Source organism: Fusarium oxysporum, chromosome XI (genome assembly GCF_013085055.1).
Source record: "Fusarium oxysporum Fo47 chromosome XI, complete sequence".
NCBI classification, from domain to species: Eukaryota; Fungi; Ascomycota; class Sordariomycetes; order Hypocreales; family Nectriaceae; genus Fusarium; species Fusarium oxysporum.
Window position 1 is genome coordinate 2,364,159 of NC_072850.1, and position 20,914 is coordinate 2,385,072.

At 46.4% G+C, this 20,914-nt stretch overlaps 8 protein-coding genes across 8 annotated transcripts; 5 read left to right on the forward strand and 3 right to left on the reverse strand.

Annotated features, from left to right (window-relative positions):
- Positions 1 to 1,901: 1,901 nt before the first annotated feature.
- Positions 1,902 to 5,922, forward strand: FOBCDRAFT_192621 (uncharacterized protein; the record flags this gene model as incomplete). Its single annotated transcript, XM_059608730.1, has 4 exons — positions 1,902 to 3,202; positions 3,449 to 4,854; positions 4,966 to 5,136; positions 5,761 to 5,922. Exons 1-4 carry the CDS (start codon positions 2,170 to 2,172, stop codon positions 5,920 to 5,922), a joined length of 2,772 nt encoding a protein of 923 aa, XP_059466281.1. The 5' UTR covers positions 1,902 to 2,169.
- An 808-nt stretch (positions 5,923 to 6,730) lies between these two features.
- On the forward strand, positions 6,731 to 7,503 carry FOBCDRAFT_245474 (glycoside hydrolase; the record flags this gene model as incomplete). Its single annotated transcript, XM_059610690.1, has 2 exons — positions 6,731 to 7,211; positions 7,256 to 7,503. The coding sequence occupies 2 exons, from the start codon at positions 6,731 to 6,733 to the stop codon at positions 7,501 to 7,503; spliced, it is 729 nt and encodes a 242-aa protein (XP_059466282.1).
- A 1,171-nt stretch (positions 7,504 to 8,674) lies between these two features.
- On the reverse strand, positions 8,675 to 9,935 carry FOBCDRAFT_147704 (uncharacterized protein; the record flags this gene model as incomplete). Its single annotated transcript, XM_031193013.2, has 3 exons — positions 8,675 to 9,177; positions 9,229 to 9,764; positions 9,811 to 9,935. The coding sequence occupies 3 exons, from the start codon at positions 9,933 to 9,935 to the stop codon at positions 8,675 to 8,677; spliced, it is 1,164 nt and encodes a 387-aa protein (XP_031031859.2).
- A 600-nt stretch (positions 9,936 to 10,535) lies between these two features.
- On the forward strand, positions 10,536 to 11,516 carry FOBCDRAFT_208796 (uncharacterized protein; the record flags this gene model as incomplete). The annotated part of the gene is made up of 3 exons (XM_054707640.1): positions 10,536 to 10,817; positions 10,914 to 11,015; positions 11,067 to 11,516. The coding sequence occupies 3 exons, from the start codon at positions 10,536 to 10,538 to the stop codon at positions 11,514 to 11,516; spliced, it is 834 nt and encodes a 277-aa protein (XP_054563615.1).
- Positions 11,517 to 11,755: 239 nt separating this feature from the next.
- Positions 11,756 to 12,874, reverse strand: FOBCDRAFT_281764 (uncharacterized protein; the record flags this gene model as incomplete). The annotated part of the gene is made up of 2 exons (XM_031193015.2): positions 11,756 to 12,740; positions 12,792 to 12,874. 2 exons carry the CDS (start codon positions 12,872 to 12,874, stop codon positions 11,756 to 11,758), a joined length of 1,068 nt encoding a protein of 355 aa, XP_031031861.2.
- Positions 12,875 to 13,327: 453 nt separating this feature from the next.
- On the forward strand, positions 13,328 to 14,441 carry FOBCDRAFT_281765 (uncharacterized protein; the record flags this gene model as incomplete). Its single annotated transcript, XM_031193016.3, has 3 exons — positions 13,328 to 13,407; positions 13,457 to 13,969; positions 14,018 to 14,441. The coding sequence occupies 3 exons, from the start codon at positions 13,328 to 13,330 to the stop codon at positions 14,439 to 14,441; spliced, it is 1,017 nt and encodes a 338-aa protein (XP_031031862.3).
- Positions 14,442 to 15,293: 852 nt separating this feature from the next.
- Positions 15,294 to 16,608, forward strand: FOBCDRAFT_147934 (triose-phosphate transporter family-domain-containing protein; the record flags this gene model as incomplete). The annotated part of the gene is made up of 4 exons (XM_059608271.1): positions 15,294 to 15,488; positions 15,644 to 16,270; positions 16,328 to 16,518; positions 16,569 to 16,608. 4 exons carry the CDS (start codon positions 15,294 to 15,296, stop codon positions 16,606 to 16,608), a joined length of 1,053 nt encoding a protein of 350 aa, XP_059466283.1.
- A 1,207-nt stretch (positions 16,609 to 17,815) lies between these two features.
- Positions 17,816 to 18,466, reverse strand: FOBCDRAFT_208800 (uncharacterized protein; the record flags this gene model as incomplete). Its single annotated transcript, XM_031193018.2, has 1 exon — positions 17,816 to 18,466. One exon carries the CDS (start codon positions 18,464 to 18,466, stop codon positions 17,816 to 17,818), a length of 651 nt encoding a protein of 216 aa, XP_031031864.2.
- Between the last annotated feature and the right edge of the window lie 2,448 nt (positions 18,467 to 20,914).

Sequence of the window (20,914 nt, forward strand, 5' to 3'; positions counted from 1 at the left end):
TAGAACAGTCGTCGCAAACGTAATAAAAGGTGCACATCATCAGACTCGTCAAGATGCTCCTTGCGAGATGTCTCCACCAAGCAACGGCCTATTGTCAATGCCGCTGCAGGAAATAATGGTAAGGAATTACCTTTTCTTAGGGGGTTCGGAATAAAAACAGATAGTTCATACCTTTTCAGCGCGGCTCACGTCGGCGCTGGCAAATGGGAGTAAATGTAAGTAATTTTGGAGCTCACTATTTGCCTTGCGTGGGCAGCTATAGGTGCGTGTCATTAGAACGCTTACTTGTTGTAAGTCCAGAGACGTATTGGTCCCCATTTTTAGGCAGTATTGACTAGACTGAGAGGTCAAACTCTTGTAAGGTAGTAGCTAAGATTGAATGCTGTATGCAATGCAGATCAGCCATAACGAGGATTCCAGACATGCACAAAAGAACCTTGTCTTCTCAAGTGAAGATGGCGGTCGGGTTGACCTTGTTGAGCTAATTAGATCTGGCTATCAGCTTATCTTATCTAGTAGGATAACGCGATAAGCATAATAAGATAGGATTATAGGTTAAAATCTAATGAACTTACCTAGAGGACCTTTTCTGGGTAAATTGTATTTGAGAGCTAAACTCTTTAATTAATAAAAAAGTCACCCTTGATATTGTTTTAATCTCTATATTTGTAGAATTTTAGTAAAAATAAAAAAACCAGGTTATCGGTATAAATGGTATTATCTAGATTATATTATAGGTTTACTGCTCCTTTATTAAGAGATCTAGGGTAAGCATTAGTCTATGAATCCTATGTTTGAAACATATTATAATAGAATTTCTCTCTGCCCTTTTAAAACTTCTGGACCTAAGTAAAACAGGTTTTTAAAAAGGTACAGTATTCTCAGGGATATTCTATCCTTTCAAAATACTAAAGATGCCAAATATTACATTTAAGTAACAAATATCGTGTACAATCTCGTTTGATAAGAGGCAAGTTGGTCGCCAGATAAAATATATGAGTTATCTCGAAGCTTTTAATCCCCAAATTCTTGCATGACTTTAACTTTGACACATGATGTTTGTATCTGAAACTTCTCACAATGGCCGCAAGGTAACAAACCCAGCCATGAGGCAAAGCACATGATAAGCGTTCTCAGCAGACATCACTGACTACATCAGTGGGTCATCAATGGGCGGATCGGGCCGGGCCTAGCATGGTAGAACAGGAACCAGGACAAAATCGTACATCGCATGTAACTCACTTTCGATCGGTTAAGTATGGTATATCTAACGCGTACGTGAATGCCAACCAGGGATGTAACCCTGCATATCAAAGCAAGTAGCTATAAGACTTTCTGCTGCTAAAGATGAAATCCACCTTGCCCGTTTTATTCTTCATCAGAGCCTCATTAATGTCTTACACATTTTGCAAACATCTATATGCTGGCTTTTGCAGTCGGGTTGGAAATATATTTTTGCCAGTATGAATGTAATTCTCAGGCCGGGAGAAGGACTAACCAGGCGACTCACAGGGTTCATAACTTGAGGCCAGGTGTCGGTACATATAGTGTTCTGCCAAGACGATAACATATAAAAGAATTTCTCATGCATCTCACTCACAATTTTTTTCTCATTGTAACAACATCGAATTTTAAAAAAGCCAACCTCCTCTCTAATTTTCATATACTATATACAGCGCATGTTAGCAACGTTTCAAGTCCTGGCAATTTCGTTCGCACGCTCGTTGTCGCCCGGATCACGAGAACCAAAATGTTAAACTAAAGTCTGACTGGTAGGGCGCGAGCTTTGCAATAATTGGCTGCGAACCCCGAAATATTGGTTATTCTGCAAGGATGATGAGACTGTTGCCTGCAAAAGTGCATAACCAACAGACGTAGCTGAAAAATACCCCGCTCCATCATTTTCATCCAGTTTTCTCCCTCCAATCTAGCTTCAAACTGAATTGACAGACTCCGCGGGTCAGTAAAGAACCCAACGGCCATCAGCGCTGTTCTCCTATCCCTCTACTGGCTTTATTGCCTCCTCTGAACCATCAGAGATCTCCATCCCTGCCTGGGAAGCCGATCGCCGGACCTTGTTTGCCAAGAGGGCGAGACAGGCAATCAATCTGCGCATCGCAATTTTAAACCACCGACCGGATAGTCTAGCCCAGTCAATGGCGTTCCAAAATGAACTCTCTGGATAGCGCTAGGGTCCCAGTCAACCCCTCCGATACCCATACCAGCTCTGCGAAGTTTTACCCATCTCGCCCAAGCGACCGTCGAGGCTTCGAGATAGCTATCATTTGCGCCTTAACCCTTGAAGCTGATGCTATCGAAGCCTTGTTCGATCACCACTGGGAAGACGACGGTCCACCTTTCGATAAGGAGCCAGGCGACCCCAATGCATACTCGACAGGCGTAATCGGCCGCTTCAATATTGTTCTTGCGCATATGCCAGGTATGGGCAAGGTTCATGCGGCCACTGTTGCTTCCAACTGCGGGAAGAGCTTTCCTAGCATCAAGCTTGCTCTCGTGGTTGGGATCTGTGGCGTTGTTCCCTTTGGCCCTGCTAAGGACGAAATCATCCTTGGCGATGTCGTTATTAGCAACGGTGTCATTCAGTATGACTTTGGTCGACAGCTGCCTGAGCGCTTCGCCCGTAAGGACACATTGCTAGAGGTCCCAGGTAGACCCAACACGGAGATACGGGGAGTTTTAGCAAAGCTAGAAGGACTTCGACATCGTCGCCAATTAAACGCTAAGATAGAAGGCTACTTAGCTGTTCTTCAAAGTGACCCAGAGCTGCATGCCGAGTATCCTGGCGCTACGAAAGATAGACTATTCAAGGTATCTTATCGTCATACCGATGATCAAAGGTCATGCGAGCAGCTTGGATGCAACGGTGAACTTGTATCACGAAGCCGCCTATCGACTGCAGACGTCCCTACTAAACCTGCTATCCATTTTGGGTTGATGGCCTCTGGGGATGCAGTTATGAAATCTGGCGAAGATCGTGACAGGATTGCCACGGCGGAAGGGATCATTGCCTTTGAGATGGAAGGTGCTGGGGTTTGGGATAGCTTCCCATGTATTATCATTAAAGGCGGTTGTGACTATGCTGATAGTCACAAAAGTAAGGTCTGGCAGCGATATGCAGCAGCTACAGCGGCAGCTTGTGCGAAAGCCTTTCTGGGCTTCTGGATCCCTTCTGTTACTCAAGGTTCGTAGCAACCAACGCGTGATGGCTGTAATTAATTATGTTTGAAGATGTCAAGAGACGCTGCTCTTTAGCAGATCGAGAATGTTTTGATCAGAGAAAACGACTCGCTGGAGAACCCATGACCCGGGGATTGAAGATTGGTAAGACCAGCCAGTGAACCTGTTCACAGAACCCTTTCGCTAAGATTGGCTTTCAGAACAGAGAGTAATTCCACCGCAAACAGGAGAGAATGCGACAACTGGTTAGTACAGCTTGGCCATTCGTCATTCTGCCCTTCTGACTCACGCATGACAGAATCCAGGACTCATTACCTACCGCTGTCGAGGAACAAGAACTTTGTTGGCCGCCAAGAAGTAATTTCTCAGCTTCAGCAGCTTCTATTCACTGATCCAGATGGCCAACGAGTCGTTCTAGTCGGTTTGGGCGGCGTTGGCAAGACGCAGATCGCTCTTCAACTTGCACATATTGTGAAGAAGGAAGATCAGGCAGACCGCGACTACTCCGTCATATGGATGCCCGCGTTGAGCATGGCGAGTTTCGAACAAGCCTGCAGCAAGATGATTAGCAAATTTGGCATCGAGCAGACCAATGAGGAGAACCCCAAAGAAACATTCAAGAGGTTTTTGAGCTCAGAAAAGGTCGGAAAGTGGTTTCTTATCATCGACAACGCCGACAATATCGAGACTCTCTATGGAAAAGCTGAGGCCGCAGGAGGTATCAATCAGTTCATTCCTGATTGTGAGCACGGTTATATTCTGTACACAACCCGATCTCGTGAAGTAGCCATCAGTGTGGCGCAGAACAACATCGTCAAGCTGTCAGAGATGGATGATCAAGATGCGAAGACCCTCTTAAAGAGTTCATTGATTGAAAAAGGCCAGATGCAGGACACGGCTCTTATCGACAAGCTCCTACACAAGCTCGCCTATCTACCGCTGGCTATCACCCAAGCCTCAGCATACATGAAAGTCAATGAGATTTCAGTCAACGAGTATCTCCGACTCCTCCAAAATACCGAACAGGATATGGTAGAACTGCTGAGTTGTGGGTTCCGTGACAGCACTCACTACGATTCTTCGCAAGGCGCTGTTGCTACTACCTGGATCGTATCCTTTCAGCAAATCCGCGCTCTAAACGAAGACGCTGCGACACTTCTCTCTATCACGGCCTATCTTGAACCGAAAGCCATACCTCGTGCCTTATTACCGCCTCTGGGCTCTGAACAAAGAATGACTCGTGCTATTGGTACACTCTGTGGATACAGCTTCTTGAGTAAACGAGAAGATGGCGAGACGTTCGACATGCACAGTCTCGTGCACCTTGTAACACGAAGATGGAACCAAGACGATGGACTCGAGACACGAATACGACACATGGCAGTCGCACATGTTGCCAAAGTATTTCCAACTAACGATTGGAAGAACCGTCAGGTATGGGGGCAGTTTATGCCACATGCACTCAGACTCCTAAAAAATACGGATGGTGCCGGTACCAGAGAGAGATGCGAACTTGGACGTAGGGTTGGCCGATGCTTGTTCGCTGACGGACGGATAAGACAGGCAGTGCATATACTTGAGTCTGTGGTTGAGATCCAGAGGACAACCTTGGCAGAAAATGACCGAAGGAGACTGGCATCACAGGACGCGCTAGCAGTAGCATATTTATCTAATAAGCAGAACAAAGAGGCAATTGAACTGCTCAAGCATGGGGTTGTAATGAAAGCAGACTTAGCAGAGAATCACCCCGATCGACTGGCATCACAGCACGCGCTTGCATCAGCATATCGATTTAACGGGCAGATAAAAGAGGCAGTTGAACTGCTTGAACATGTGGTTGCAGTTCAGGCAGAGCTAGCAGAGAATCACCCCTATCGACTGGCATCACAGCACGCGCTTGCATCAGCATATCGATTTAACGGGCAGATAAAAGAGGCAGTTGAACTGCTTGAGCATGTGGTTGCAGTTCAGGCAGAGCTAGCAGAGAATCACCCAAGACGGCTGGCATCACAGCAAGAGCTTGCATCAGCATATGAACTTAATGGGCAGATAAAAGAGGCAATTAAACTGCTCGAGCATGTGGTCGCAGTTAAGGCGGATATATTAGCAGAGAATCACCCAGATCGGCTAGTATCACAACATCAACTTGCAATAGCATATAAAGCTGACAGACGGATCAAAGATGCAACTAAACTGCTCGAGCATGTGGTCGCAGTTGAGACAGATATGTTAGCAGAGAATCACCCAGATCGGCTGGTATCACAACATGAACTTGCAATAGCATATAGAGCTGACGGACGGATCAAAGAGGCAATTAAACTGCTCGAGCATGTGGTCGCAGTTGAGACAGATATAGTAGCAGAGAATCACCCAGATCGGCTGGCATCACAGCATCAACTTGCAATAGCATATAGAGCTGACGGACGGATCAAAGATGCAATTAAACTGCTCGAGCATGTGGTTGCACTTAGGGCGTGCATATTACCAGATGACCATTCTTCTCGGCTGGTATCAGAAGTTGTACTCGGAGTAGCATACCAAAATAATGGGCAAACAAAAGAGGCAATTGAAATGCTTGAACATGTGGTTGCAGTCCAGGCCGTTACACTATCAGAGGACCATCCTGATCGGCAGCTATCAATAGGGTGGCTGCAGTACTGCTATGATAGGTTAGAGGAGGTCAGCGTTTCAGGAGAGTCGGACGGCTTAGAGACTGATGATTGAATGTAATTAGATTTTCCGGGCGTTACAAAAGTGGGAGTTTGGGCATTTGCTTTCAACAGCAACTCGGGATCTGTAGAGCAGCAGTCGATCTTAGATTTGCTTTCATTATTCGTTAATTATTCCAGTCGAAATCATCACTTATCAACCTAGCTGCCGCGGGCGCTAGACAGATATCATATCAAACATTTCGCCGACCTAGGAATCATCTTGGCACATGATAATACCTACGAAGGGCCGTCTGTATTAAAGACCTATCCCGAATCAACTGTTCTCGCCTTACCACGGAGCTCCATGACATCGTTGGCGCCTACTCCACCATACACAAACACGCTAGAAGCGAGAGGGAGAGAATGGTATTGTAAAAGCTGTATTCATGGCAATAATAACATATCGCGATGCTGCAAGTGTTGTTATGATGATATGAACTGCAAGGGACTTCTAGATAAACAATATCTGAGAATTGGCAGCGTTCTGCAGGATCAAGAAAATACCATCCAGCTATCCAACCAGGATAATCCTACACAACATTTATGAAGATTCTCTGCAATACTACCTTTTTTCTTAAAGTGGCTCCGCAAAGGATAATTGGCCGAAAGAAGTAGCAAATTGCTTCGAAAAAGGCCATACGGAGCATAGTCGACCGAACGAAACAGTCAGCTCCTGGTCATTTTGCCTATTCTGGCTAATATCAACCAGAGGGCTATGTAAATACAGCCATCCATTAATACCAAAAGGAAGCACCAACTTAACCAAGCTGGCTTCACTCATTCAAACTGAGTTTCTGCCAATTCTCTATTATTAAGACAAGATGTTGTCAACGACAGTTCTTCTCGCAACTCTCAGTGCTCTCTTCACATCCGAGGTATCGGCTCACGGCCATGTATCCGAGGTTCTCATCAATGACAAAAGCTACTACGGCCACGATCCCACCAAAGTTCCCTACGGACCTCAGCCGGAAAGCATCTCCTGGACGAACGGTGCCAAAGACAACGGCTTCGTCATCTCCACTACGGGCGCATTGTCTTCTCCAGACATCATCTGCCACCTCACCGCTACCAATGGGCATCTAACCGCAGACGTCACTGCTGGCGCGACCATCAAGGTGCGCTGGTCGGATTGGCCTGAAGCGCACTGGGGACCTGTTCTTGATTACATGGCGCGATGTCCGAATGATGATTGCACAACAGTGGATAAGACCAAGTTGAAGTTTTTCAAGATTGATGAGATGGGGCAGTTGACGAGGGGAACTGTGCCTGGTAGGCCAGGGTATTGGGCGAATAACAAACTTCGTGATGAAGACTTCTCATGGAACATAACGATCCCGGTAAACTAGCACCCGGAAGCTATGTCCTCAGACACGAAGTCATTGCCCTGCATGCGGGAGGCGCTGAGGGAACAACGCAGATGTATCCTCAATGTATCAACCTGTTTATCAAGGGATATGGCACTGCACAGCCTGATGGCGTGTTTGCGACGGATTTATATTCTTCTATAGATCCGGGTTTGCTGCATAATGCTTTTGTGGATGAGTGGAGTGATGTAGAGTACATCATCCCGGGACCTTCAGTAGTCAAGTCTTAGAGCTTAGCTCGATTTAAGGATCGTTACGGGCACCGATTTATCAGCTGTTGGTCCATGTCATTGGCGATCATGCATTCGAGGTTAGAAATTGTCGGCCAGGCCATTCAAACTTTTGGGTATGAAATGGCTGGTCCCTAGCTACATATTGACGGGATCGCATAGACATGTCCCAGTGCAAGATATCTATCCACTCGTCACACATAATAGCACAACATTAATATTCCTTTTTATACCTCCCTTTCAAGAACCTCAATACTCAACATGGTTGTTGTTGCTGTAGCCGGAGGCACTGGCGGCATAGGCGGCGCCATCGTCGATACCCTGTGCCCAAACCCTCACCATAAGGTGGTCATTCTAACTCGTAAGGTGAGATGTCCAGCGATAACTACAAACCAAGAAACAACCACGTAGGAGAGATGAAATACTGACATGGTAAGGCGCGAGTACCTGAGAACAGCACCTGCGCTCTCTGCATGAGCCTTTCTCTATTCATTTAAAAGGCTAGCAGTGTTGGCTCACTCTGAAGTAACCTTAACTGACCTTGACAGATTTTATCTACCAAAGAAAGAATCAACGACCGTACCAGCTTCACATCACAATAACTCTAGACGTCAATCAGTATCTGCATACTTGTAGTAACAAACAGAACATCGCAACGGAAACAACATATTCTTCTAGTCTCTCGTACCTACCTATGCAAACCACTTATTTATCGCGAATACCATCATCGCAATGATAGGCGAGAAACACCACAGCATCACCCACGCTTTGGACCCGGTACTAACGGCTTTTATACCGTGTTGCTCGCGCTCGAACTGGATCATTTCGAGAACGTCTGCATGGTTCTCGACGGACTCTCTTGGCGCCGAGATACGGTCATGACATCAGTATAGATCCTCCTTTACGATACATCTTAACCTCAACTAAACCCCAATTTCCCTTTAATAGGCTCTCTTGATATTGTATTTTCTTCCTGTGCTTGAGGTAGCACTATTGTAGCAACATTGTCCCTTTTCCTAGTAAGAGAGTCCCTAGTAAAACTATTCCTAGTATGATAAGTCCTAGTATAAAAGTCCAAGTAAATTATAATAAATTCAAACTCTTGATTTCTTCTGTAAAGGAATCCTCTAAAGTCTTATTGCCGTATTAACTAAAGAGACAAAATTAAATACTAAACCTCCGGAAGACTCGTAGGTGTCACAGCCTGCTCCTCTCGTTGCTTGCTCAAAGCCTGAGGAAAAGGCGTCAACACTGGTGAAATATCACCCCACCATTTATCACCATAGCGCTTGTACCAATCAATCGTCCTTCTCAAGCCCTCATCAAAGCTTGTCTTCTGTGTCCAACCCAGCATCTTGAGCTTGGTAGCATCGACAGCGTATCTTTGATCGTTGAAGGGACGGTCGTGAGTATATTTTACCCAGCGCTGAAATTCGCTCGTGTCTTTGACATCGATACCCATCTCGGCGAGAATGATATGACAGAGTTGAACATTGGGGATCTCGTCGCTGGAGCCAATGTTGTAGATTTGACCGATTTCGCCTTTGTGAAGAATGGTATCAAAGGCGTTGGCGGCATCTCCTGCAAATAGGTACCGGCAAGTTGGACTACCGTCTCCATGGAGGATGACGGGTTGGCCGCGTTGAAGTAACGAGATGAACTTAGGGATGATTTCTGCAACCAAAATTAGAGCCAATGCAACGAAACGATGACACGGCTACTTACTCTCAGGGTACTGATGCGGACCATAAACATTATTACTTCTCACAATAATAACAGGAAGTTTAAAGCTCTTCTGATACGAATTCACCAACATTTCCGCAGCAGCCTTACTCGCGGCGTACGGATTCGTCGGCGACAGAATACTCGCCTCAGGAAGATCATCATTCCCATGCGCAACCTCTCCATAGACCTCATCCGTAGAAATATGAATAAACCGCTTGATGCCCACTGTTTTCGCACTCTCAAGAAGGACGTGCGTGCCGTATACATTAGTCTCGGTGAAGCTGTATGAATTGCCAAAACTGAGATCGACGTGCGATTGGGCAGCGAAATGGAAGATGGTTTCGATGTTATAGCGACTCAGGCAGTCCATGACTTCGCTTGGACTTGTGATATCGCCTTGATAGAAGGTAAAATTGGGTTTCTCGCGTAGAGCACGTGTATTATTGAGGGAGGAGCAGTAATCTAGCTTATCGAATGATATGACGTTGTAAGTACCGGGGTAGGTGAGAACGAGGTGTCGAACAAGCCATGAAGCACTGATATCTTGTTAGATTGTGACTATTTTCTCTAGTGATAACTTACATGAAGCCTTCGCCACCTGTGATCATGATGTTCTTGACATCTTGCTGAGGTTCGAATTTAGTGCTGCCTGTTAGAATGGGCGCGTGCTGCCAGATATCCCGCGCGGGAAGAAAGCTGTAGCCCATTGTTTGATGGAAGAGAAATGAACAAATTGACGTCTTGGGAGGCGTGGCCTTAAATCAAGCTTGGTTCAAAGAGAGATATCGAGGATCTCGAACCCTTCTGCCTTATTAAAAGATGAAATATTTCTGTCTGTGTTTCTTTTCATCCTGGATGAGTCCAACCTCGCTATTTCCGCGTAATATCCAGACCCTGCCAGTTTGAGATCAGTCTGTATCCCCGAACTCTATTTTGCCCCTTCATCCCCTTATCCCTTCATGGCGGAACCAAGACGCCCCCATCTTAGCCCGGCAGTTAACTTAGCAGCATTGATTTAGCAGTATCTCGGTCCGCTATCCTCCCTGTACATGGTCCCTATCTTATCCAAAGCGAGACCTACTAGTAGCCTGAAATCAACTTCTGAATCTCTGCGCCTCGATGACATTGTTAGCGGTATGAGTGAGGTGTAGATGAATTATTGTACGAGCGAACTATAGGTTATTCAACCCATCTTCTACCTTCTCATCACCAACCTGCCCTCTTAAGTTCTCAGTTCACCACTGTCCTTCATTCTACATTCTGGAACTTCAACAACTTCTATCACCCTGTACAACACATTCGTCAAAATGTCTGGAATCAGGACAAACGGCACAAATGGCACAAGCGGCTTGCACATTCGTGTACCCAACCGCTTCCTCATCTGGGGCGGTCACGGCTGGATCGCCGGCCTTCTCAAAGACCTCCTCCACCACCAAGGCAAAGAAGTCTACACCACAACAATCCGCATGGAAGATCGTGACGACGTTGCCAAAGCCCTTGAGGTCTTTAAGCCAACGCACGTTCTTAACGCTGCGGGCTGTACAGGACGACCTAACGTCGATTGGTGCGAGGATAACAAGGCGCAGACCGTGCGCTCTAATGTTATCGGGACTTTGACGCTTGCAGATGAGTGTGAGAAGTGAGGTATTCATTGCACCGTTTTTGCGACTGGGTGTATCTATCAGTATGATGAGGGGCATCCTATTGGGGGGCCTGGATTCAAGGAGACTGATGCTCCGAACTTTGATGGGAGCTTTTACTCTATGACCAAGGCCCACGTTGAACCTGTGAGTGTTTCTGATCCTGGTGATATACATGTCTGATACGAGTACATATAGATCTTGGCTAGCTTTAAGAATGTCTTGATCCTCCGCCTTCGCATGCCAGTAAGCGACGATCTCAACCCCCGAAACTTCGTCACCAAGATATCCAAGTACGAATTCGTCGTCGACATACCCAATAGCAACACCATTCTTCATGATTTACTGCCAGCATCAATCATACTCGCTGAGAACAAAGATACCGGGGTTTACAACTTTACCAATCCCGGGGCCATCTCACATAATGAGGTGCTTGGCTTGTTCAAGGAGATTGTAAGACCCAGGTTCACATGGGAGAACTTTAGTATTGAGGATCAGACTAGGGTGATCAAAGCTGGACGAAGTAACTGTCAGTTGGATACTGCTAAGTTGGTGAAAAAGATGATGGGGTATGGGCATGAGATTCCGGAGGTTCATGAGGCTTACAGGCAGTGTTTTGAGAGGATGAAGGCTGCGGGGATCCAGTAGTTATTAATACTGATCAATAGTCTCCTTTTTCTTCGGTCTGTTTGTCAACGTCCGTCGCTCGATAGATCTTAATTTAATTATGGTTACCTCGATTTTCGCACACTCTCGAAGCTATTCACTTCTGGTCATTCAAATCCTTTCAAATCTCACAACTAGGTTGCATTCAAGGCTATGTACCAAGTATCACACTTTATCACTTTACACTGCTACTCATTTTAAAACTCCTTTCTTCATCAGGATTACCAATCCTTCGCACAATCCCCTGGTACAAACGGCGCCCAATCCATCTCGAGCACCATCTTAGCCTCAGGACAATAAGAGTAAATATGCTCCCGCCTCACTTTCGTCCCCCATATACTCCCATGCATCCATCCCGTTCCACCAATATGATACCCCATAGGCTCATAAGACCCATCGCGCCAATCATCTATACCTTTCACCCACTGCCCCGGTCTTCCAGGCTGCTCCATCTGCTTCATCATGTTCACATGCTCGCACTCTTCTTCATCATAGTCGCCTTTGCATCTCGGCACGGGTACTACCTTCCCAGGCCCGCCGTTCATTTCCCCTGAAAAGAGCTGAGACACAGAGCCATTTGCGACTCGACCATCAATGTGATGACCAAGACGCGTTGAGAGCCAGACATCCTCGGGATCGCTATCGTTGGCGCGCTGTTGGTTCTGCAGGATGCTGATGATACTGCTTACCCGACGGATCGATAGTCCTCCATTGCCACCGTAGCGCCCTCTTGTATCCCAAGGTGCCCCGACATAGTCATATCCCAGAAACTCATCAACAGTGTGTTTGTTGTTGGCGCAGAGTATCGAGTCCGTCTGAAAGACGAGTAACATCTCAGCTGGCTGTAGCACAGTATCATACAACCATAAGTTCGTCAAGAAACGAGATATCATCTCTTGTCCAGCAGTGCTCATATTTGAGGGGATGTACGTCAAATCTAGTTTTCCAGACTTGACGTGCTCTCGCATAGCGGCGGAGGAGTTCACGTGGGCTACTGACTCATTGGAGCCCATGAAGCGGAACGTCCAGTCTGGTGGCATTTGATACATGAACTTTAGAATCAGAGGGGCGATGATGGGTTGCGGTCTGTTTTCTATGAGAAGAGCGACCTTGGATTGGTTGAATATGGATTGATTGGCATAGTGAAGTGTGATTTTGGGGAGGGTAGGGAGAGGTGTCTCTGTCAGATTGAGGATGATGAGTATGCTGTAGTCATCGTCAGTCTCTCTGCTATCAGTAGATGAGGAGGACCCTTACCCAGATACTATCATCAACAATATGATAGCCATGCGCGATAGTGACGATAGATGTCGCTGCGCTCGAAACATTGAACTGATCATTGTGGTGACATGTAGAGGTTGATGCCGATGGTGGGGTATCAAAGGCAGCTCATCACTCACAGATAAGTGCGATTGCATAAATCTAGACTGCACTGCAAATCGCGCTCAATGCTTTTTATTGTCCTTGCTCGGAGCATCCCCTGCCCCGGTAAACCTGGCCCAACCTTGATGCCAAACCCTGCGCAGGGATTGCCAGAAACGGTATAGAGCAGCCTAAGTACGCGACAAGCTCATCCTCATTCCTTTGCCATTGATAAAAACCAACTGAGTCATGAATGATCAACATGTAGACACTTTGTTCTTTTATTTTCGAATGCTGCGTTGCCTTTCAAGGCTTCGTGTCCCCGAGCCAAGAGGGCCGTTGAAGGCACAGCGATTTCAGCAACTGTTCTCATATTTCATTCATTCACTCATTCGTGCCATTCCCCGTCACATCCACAGATCTGAAAAATGATGTCTCCTTTTGTCAAATCGAAAATTCGGAGTGATTCCCTCAGAACTCCTCTGATTGCCACCATAGCATTACTGTTTGCGTAAGCATCTGCCTTACTCCCAACCACTCACTATCTAACATTTACTTAGATGGTTCATCGCCCTCATCGTTCTCCCCCAATGCAAACCAGCCATCACCTCAGGCTTGACAAATGCCCGCCAGAACCTCCCCTCAATCAGCATCGACTGGTCCCCCAACAACGACCCCCGAAAGAACTACAACGCCTCCAAGGTAGCGCTCATCATTGAACCAGAGCCATTACCCCTTCTCGTCCCTCTAATCCTCCACATGATCGGTGTCGTGCCTCCAGATTGGCGCTTCGTCTTTATCGGATCTCAAAAGAGCGTATGGACTGTTGGTCGTACGTTTGGGATCCAGGTCCAGCAGGGCTTGGGTAAGATTGAGCTGATGCAGCTGCCGCAGCCTTGGAGGATTAGATCAAGGGAGGATAGGAGCCGTCTTCTTACTGATACGAGGTTCTATGATGAGTTTCTCCCTGGCGTGGAGAGGCTCTTGATGTTTAGCTCGGATAGTATTTTATGTGCCAACTCAGAGTTGAGCATGAATGACTGGCTGGATTGGACTTGGGCTGGTGCTACTGAGTAAACTCCCCTTCCCTTAGTCCCATCATCTGACTAACAATTATCCAGTAACAGAGAAAACAAGAATTTCGCTGTCTACGGCGACCTCTCTCTCCGTCGTGTCTCAGCCATCAAGCAGATTCTCAGCTTCCAATCACGATATAACGACAGCGCCGGTGAAGACTCGTGGTTCGGCACACGTCTTGAAGTTCTCCCAGATGCAAAAGTAGCCATGACTTCAGATAGACCCTTTGCCGTTCAGAATAATATCACCTCGAAGCCGATGGGGTACAACCTTCAAACCCGTGGAAATCTGGTCGATCAAGATGTCTGGAAGTACCCTGAGGCCAGGAAAGAGGCTATGGAGTATTGCCCAGAGTTGCATATCATTCTTAACATGAAACTTGAGAAGGAGAGGTGTCCGGGTGATAACCTCATAGGTCAGATTGTAAATTCGACGACTACGACGGAAGCAGTTTCAACTACTCCATAAATTTCTTCTAAAACTGTCTTTGTATTCACTTAATCTTTAAACTCTACTTCTTATAAATATCATCAATGATGTCTTTTTTTCCACCATCTTACGGATATGCTCACGAGGTATTGCCAAGATCACAACGCTACATAAAGGTAGCCCGTCAGGACCCTTAAAAAGTCCTGATCACTTTTAGACTGTTGACGGGTGCACAAGGTGCATTGCTCGAGAGTCGACGCGCAAATGTAGGTCACTTTGCTATACGCTGGCTACTGTTGAGGGTGCAGTAAGCTACCCCTCGATAACCCTTCAAAGGTCCACTCTCCCTTTTAGTGTAGTTCGTATCGTCAACAACTGCTAGTCTGTCTCGTCGTGGGCTATCCCTTCCCACGGAGGGGATGAGACGACTCCGGTCGCGCTGCTAAACTTTCCGCCCTTGCACTAGGCAAAGCTTATTTCCTATTCCAGAAACACGGATAAGATAGTCCTCCCCCGTCAGGGGCAGGAAACAAGTAAAGTCTACTGTAATTCTGCGCTTGAGATAGAGTTGCCCTGTAAGGGGCAGTAAAACGTCAGTTCCCTCTGGCTCCCTCTGTGCCCAGGGAATGACCCTTGGTATGAGGATGGAGAAAGCGAGCTATGGCGTCTAAGTACTTGGCCAAATGAATTCCAATAACCTTATCTCTGGATTTTGCTCGTGAGATTGATATGCTCCCCAAAAAGGGTCTTGGAGATGTGTCGTTCTCAGTTGAAATGCTAAGATTACACTTACACGAAGCGCCTTACCTCAATCTCCTTGTCCTCTCATCTCAAACCATTCGATATCTTCTCTGCCCATTCGCCCAACCTCTACAGTTTTTTACCCTAATTATGCCTCCAGTAGCAGACTCCAAGCTGTACTCCGTCCCCGAGGCAGCATCGTCCTCCTCATCCTCAACAGTACATTCTCCACTACCACCGTTCAAGATCGAAGATGATTATGACTTCGGCAGACGACCCAGCGACTTTGAGCTCAATGACCTTTTTCACGATGAAGAACCGCTTCTGTCTGAACATACTCAGGATGTGCGTGAGAAGGAACTAGAACAGCCTGTGTCCAGATCATCAAGCTCGGCAATGAAGTCAACCTTTTGGACATTGGTAAACGTCGTGGCGACAGTCTTAATTGTATACCTGTTCCACCTCTTTTTTGAGTATTGTCATACTTACAATGCTTCCAGGTCTTCACCAACAAAGCGATCCTATCTGGCCCCTCCCTCAAGCACGCACAGCTCTCATTTGCGGCGTTCCACTTCAGCATCACCGGCCTCGTGCTCTTTACCCTCTCCCGCCCCAGATTCACCTTCTTCACACCTAAATCCGTCGCCATTCGACAGATGATACCTCTCTCCACCGTCATGGCCCTCAACGTCATCTTTCCCAATCTCTCGCTTGCATACTCCTCTGTACCGTTCTACCAAATCTCTCGCATTCTTATAACGCCCTGCGTCGCTGCTATGAACTTTGTGCTGTATAGAGCTTGTCTCCCTTTCTATGCGTGCATGGCGCTAGTTCCGGCGTGTGTTGGTGTTGGAATGGTGTCGTACTTTGACACGAAAGCGACGAGTGCGAGTGCTGCTACGACTGGGTTGTTAGGTGTCGTCTTTGCATTTCTGGGCATCTTCTTTTCGTCGCTTTATACAGTCTGGCTTGAAAGTTACAGACGGCGGTTGAGCATGACGAGCATGCAGCTATTGCTCAACCAGGCTCCTCTCTCTGCGTTCCTGCTGCTATACTTTATCCCGTTTGTGGATAAGGCTCCTGCTCAAGCAGATTTGTCTCTCAATCTCTGGGTCTTGATTCTGATGGTACGCTCCTATCTGGTTAATATCTTGGGATGGAATTTCTGCTAATGCGTCATACAGTCTGGCATCTTTGCAGCCTTGGTCAATGTTTCTCAATTCTTCATCATTGCGGAAATGGGTCCGGTGACTAGCACCGTTGTTGCTCACGGCAAGACTTGCATTATCGTTGCTATCGGCTGGTACATTTCTGGAAGAGATGTTGTTGATAAGTGTATCTTCGGCCTAATGGTGGCTTTGCTTGGGATAATCCTGTGAGTGACTTATGACAAGTGCTTTGTACTTGTTGACTAATTTCTTGTAGGTACTCGGCTGCTATTTTGAGACAGGGCCACAGAGCATAAAATTAGACCAATATGAAATTAGAAATAGAACGCAGAACATAGAGATATACTTGCGATGCTGCACAAACATTCTTTAAAGTATCACATGTATCCAACTCGCGCAGGGTCATATCAGTGAGATGCTGCATGCTTGCGGGTGAAAAGAGTGGGAGTTGATTGAGATGCACGCTGGAGGGGAATGGCGCAACTAGAGATAAGGTACATTATTTCAATTTTGGAGGGGTTCGGGGCATTGATTTACCGAACTTGGGCCCTGCGTCCAGCTTGGGTTAGAATGGGGACTCACAGTCAGTGGCAGGACCCTGAACTCGGCTCTGGACAGTGTAGACGGTCAGTATCGCGAATGATAAATAAATAAACAATATACACTGCGCAAGTCTATGAGATCATGGTTTCATCATCAGCGTATTGCTTGATATTATCAATTCGTCTAACGGCGGCTTGATTTACGAGACTCTGTCCAAGTTGATGCATGCTGTTGCTTATGAGTGGCTGCATGTTTGAGCGGGTCGGGTTGATGATCCGCTAAACGTAGTGTTAGAACATTACCCTATATGGAATCTAAAAGTAAAGTCAATCTCAGATCTTATACATGCATTGTATACAAGACAGGTTAAAGAGTCGGGAGCTTCAACAAGGCTAAGATATCGAATTGTCTTAGGCGTAGACAGATTGATATTTAGCCAAGGACGTCTGCAAAAAATAGTATTATTAAGATATTGACACAAATAGCCGGTTGCAACGTATGTCGAGGCATTCACAATTTCATGAGACCAAGACAACAACTCAGAGCGTCACCGGCGCTCTGTTACAATCATGCTCAATTACGCGTGAAGTTAGAATGCATCCATAAAGAAACGGAAGTTTCAGGGGTTCTGTATGATGTATACATTGACATTCAGCAACATGATGAAAAAAGAAAAATGAAACAAAGTAAACCGAAATAAAGGTTAGAGAATATACAGCTCTCGTAGCCATGTTCGCCATCCTAAAACATATAAACATCCTTCTTTGTACGCCTGTTCAGAAACTGCACGTGCCAGCTCCTCTAAAGCAACTCACCGGCATTCCCACAACTCCTTCCATGTACTCGCCATGATCAACAACTCTTTATATATTCCTTCTGCTAGGCGTTTATACAGGACTTAAAGTACACTTTCTGCAAGACTCTTCTGTCTAGCCTCAGTATACTTGTCATTCCTTCCCATTAATGGTTTGTTTTTCTCGGCTTTCGAATCGCTGCCTCTCGTGCCATCTCCAATAGACTATCGCGCTCAGTCAATCCCTCACCTTCCTCACTGTCATACATCTGCGCGTCTTGTCTCAGGAGTCTTGGAACAGTCTCTCGACCATTTTGCGGACGTCTTCGATCTGAAGTTGGGGGACTTTGGATCTGAGACACTTGCATACGTGGGACTAGAGCACCGTGCCGGGTAAGACTGGGTCTTTTGGCTTGAAGCTGACCCCTTTCTGAGTCACTTGACTCCTCACGTTCAAGAGCCTTCTTTTCCTTCTTGTCCATCTCAACATCAATGTCTTCCTCCGATGCCAATAGCACGTTGGCCTCATCGTCTCTCAAGTCCTGTCGCTCTCGACGCAAGGTCCTGTCTAAGGTCTCTGACATCAGAGCATTGTACCTTTCGATAAGAGTATCCTTCTCTGCGAGTATCTTCATCAGCCCTTCACGATCAGCTGTCATCTCTGCAATCCGAGCTTCCAGCTTCTGACCATGGCCTTGACTCTCTGCAAGACTGTCCCTCAGGGCCTCGCATTCCGCTTCGAGAGTGAGGCATTGGACAATTCCTTGGCGTATAAGCTCGGAATTCTTCTTTGCCTTTCTCTTATCGAGATCTGCCATTTTGGGCCTCGCGAGGTCTTTAGTAATGTTAGTGTGGGTGAAGTGTTAGTCCTTGTTTTCAATTGTTTATGTTGGATAGAGCTTTTAATTTGAAGTCAGAAGCCTTCTTACCTTTACAGAGTGTTGTTTTTTGGATTGACAAGTTGTCTTCGAGCTTATATGAAGCTGTCTAGAAGAGTCAGCGGCATATTTATACTTAGAATCTGCAAACCGGCCTTTTATTAAATGGCCAATAACCTGCCCCTGATATTCGTATACGATTTTGAACGAACTGTCCTATCTGTGTTCCCAAACCTCGATGTTTGATCATTTAGTATCCAGCGAGGGAATTGGCGTGTTCTTTGTTCTAAACTGACTATGGTCTTGATAAGGCATTCCTCTTGGTAGCTTACTGTTCTATATGGGCATGTTCATCATGTGTTCATTTTCGCAGCCAGTCGTTTAATACAAAACACAGATGGACACTGTATAGTGTTCTTCGAATACAGTTACATTGGACCCAAATATAAGTAATGATAAACAAGATAATATATCATCTTCTGTTTTGTTTGTTAATAGGGACTGAGAAGGCAGTGGTTGAAATTCAGGCTCGGCATAGGTCCAGGTGCAGTCTCCACATCTGTAGAGGACGTTCAGTCAATGGCCTTTGATCGGAGAACAAAGAGGCGTGAGCGTTCAATTCGACGTAAAATGGATCAAATGATCATATTCTATCTCTGCTCAACTAGGAAAACCTGCTCCGGGACTCTTCAACCTTAAACGCAGAGCCTGCTCCAACGACTGGAAACTTGCCCATTAAAATAATGCTGCTATGATCTATGATGATTATGATGGATGTAAGCAGGTAGGTCCAAATACCTGCTAAACATACTGAAAATTGTAAAGACGTGATTCTCGCTTAGTTCGCGTTTTGCACCGAATGGCTTTCGTTTTTCAGGATCATCGAGGAGATGGGATGGAGTATCGAACGTGGCAACAGCGAAGAGACCACGGTCAGAAGCGCATTGCCGCTTAAGGGTGATGTTGGGATTGATAATGGCTAGACAACCAGGTACGCATTCCTTGATTGACGACCATGTTCTCAAGCGGTTGTCGGCGGACCGTAAACAGTGGAGTGTACGTCGCATTCCTCTCTTCTTTAATGTTGGAGACGCAATGTGCCAATGAGTAAATTATAACCCAGTCTGGGTAGCGACTGCTCTTGGGTGGTTCGTACCAAGCGCCCTCTATAGGTTCTGGATGCGGTGGAAATTTCATTGATCGGATCGACGGTGAAGGTGTCTCTAAACGTGGTGCAAAGAATCTATTGAGTATCGCGGCAGGGGCCAGCGTCCGGGGCGAGTGGCTGGTCAGTTCGCTGTCTGACATTTTAGTGGCTGGGAATCGGTGGCGTTGCCGATGGACTTACAACTTCTGGCCCAAGGCTCTCTTTCTCGTCAGCTTTCATCGTTGGGATAGCAAAGGCGACCTAGGACCAGTGAAGTCCTGTTCTGGACAGGGATACATAGCGGAGGTGCGAGATATCAACACGACAATGAGCTTTCTTCTACCAACACCCAACATCAAAAGCGCTCGCACAAACCCGCTGCCATTGCCGCCAAGACTTGCGGGTGCAAGTGGCGTTCAGCAGCTGAGTATGGTAGCGCCGGTCACTTCGCTTAGCTTTGCGAACAGTGCCAGTCCCTGCCACCCCTCCTTTTTGAACAGTTATACATTGGAGTGACAAGTACTGAATAGGGTCACCATGTGTTACAAAGTACATCTATGTACAGCCGTGAATAAGCCACTTTCGCTTTGGTCCAGGTCACAACAACTTATCCCCGTGTAGAATGTAACCCCTGAACCTGGCCTCTTTCGACTATGCCACACTTTCAGCACTAGAACCACTATTCCCTTTTGGCTTATGAACTTAGTTGTCAGATCGTTACCTGATAGACGGGTAAGATGAGTTCTCTGACAACATGAAGAGGCATTCCAAGGTATTGTTCTGGTATTGCTACCGCGAAGATGGCAAAGGGGGGCAATGGAAAATCTCACTACCGAAGAAGTCACTTTACTCTCTCTGACAATCTAGAGCAAGAAAACACAAGAAGTTCCGCGAGCCTATCTGCAAACGTGCAACTAGTGGGTTCACGTCTGCTGAGCTGCTCAGCTTATGGGCGTAATGTCCTCTCCTCACATTCGCCAATTAGCTAACATGCCATCGTACTCAATTGTCTGGGTGGTAGATCTGTCATCAATATAGAGCACCTAGATCCTATTGGATATGCTACAGCAACAGTGTGAAGTGGCTTGGCCACGATGATATATCACTTTCCTACAGGCGGACGGCTTAGCCCAAAAACGAAAGAAGAGGGAAATAACACAAGTGATCATCTCTCTCGCTTAATTTGTCTGTTGAAGGGTTTTCCCAAGCTGCCTCCTGTCAATGCTTTCTCGTCTTCCATT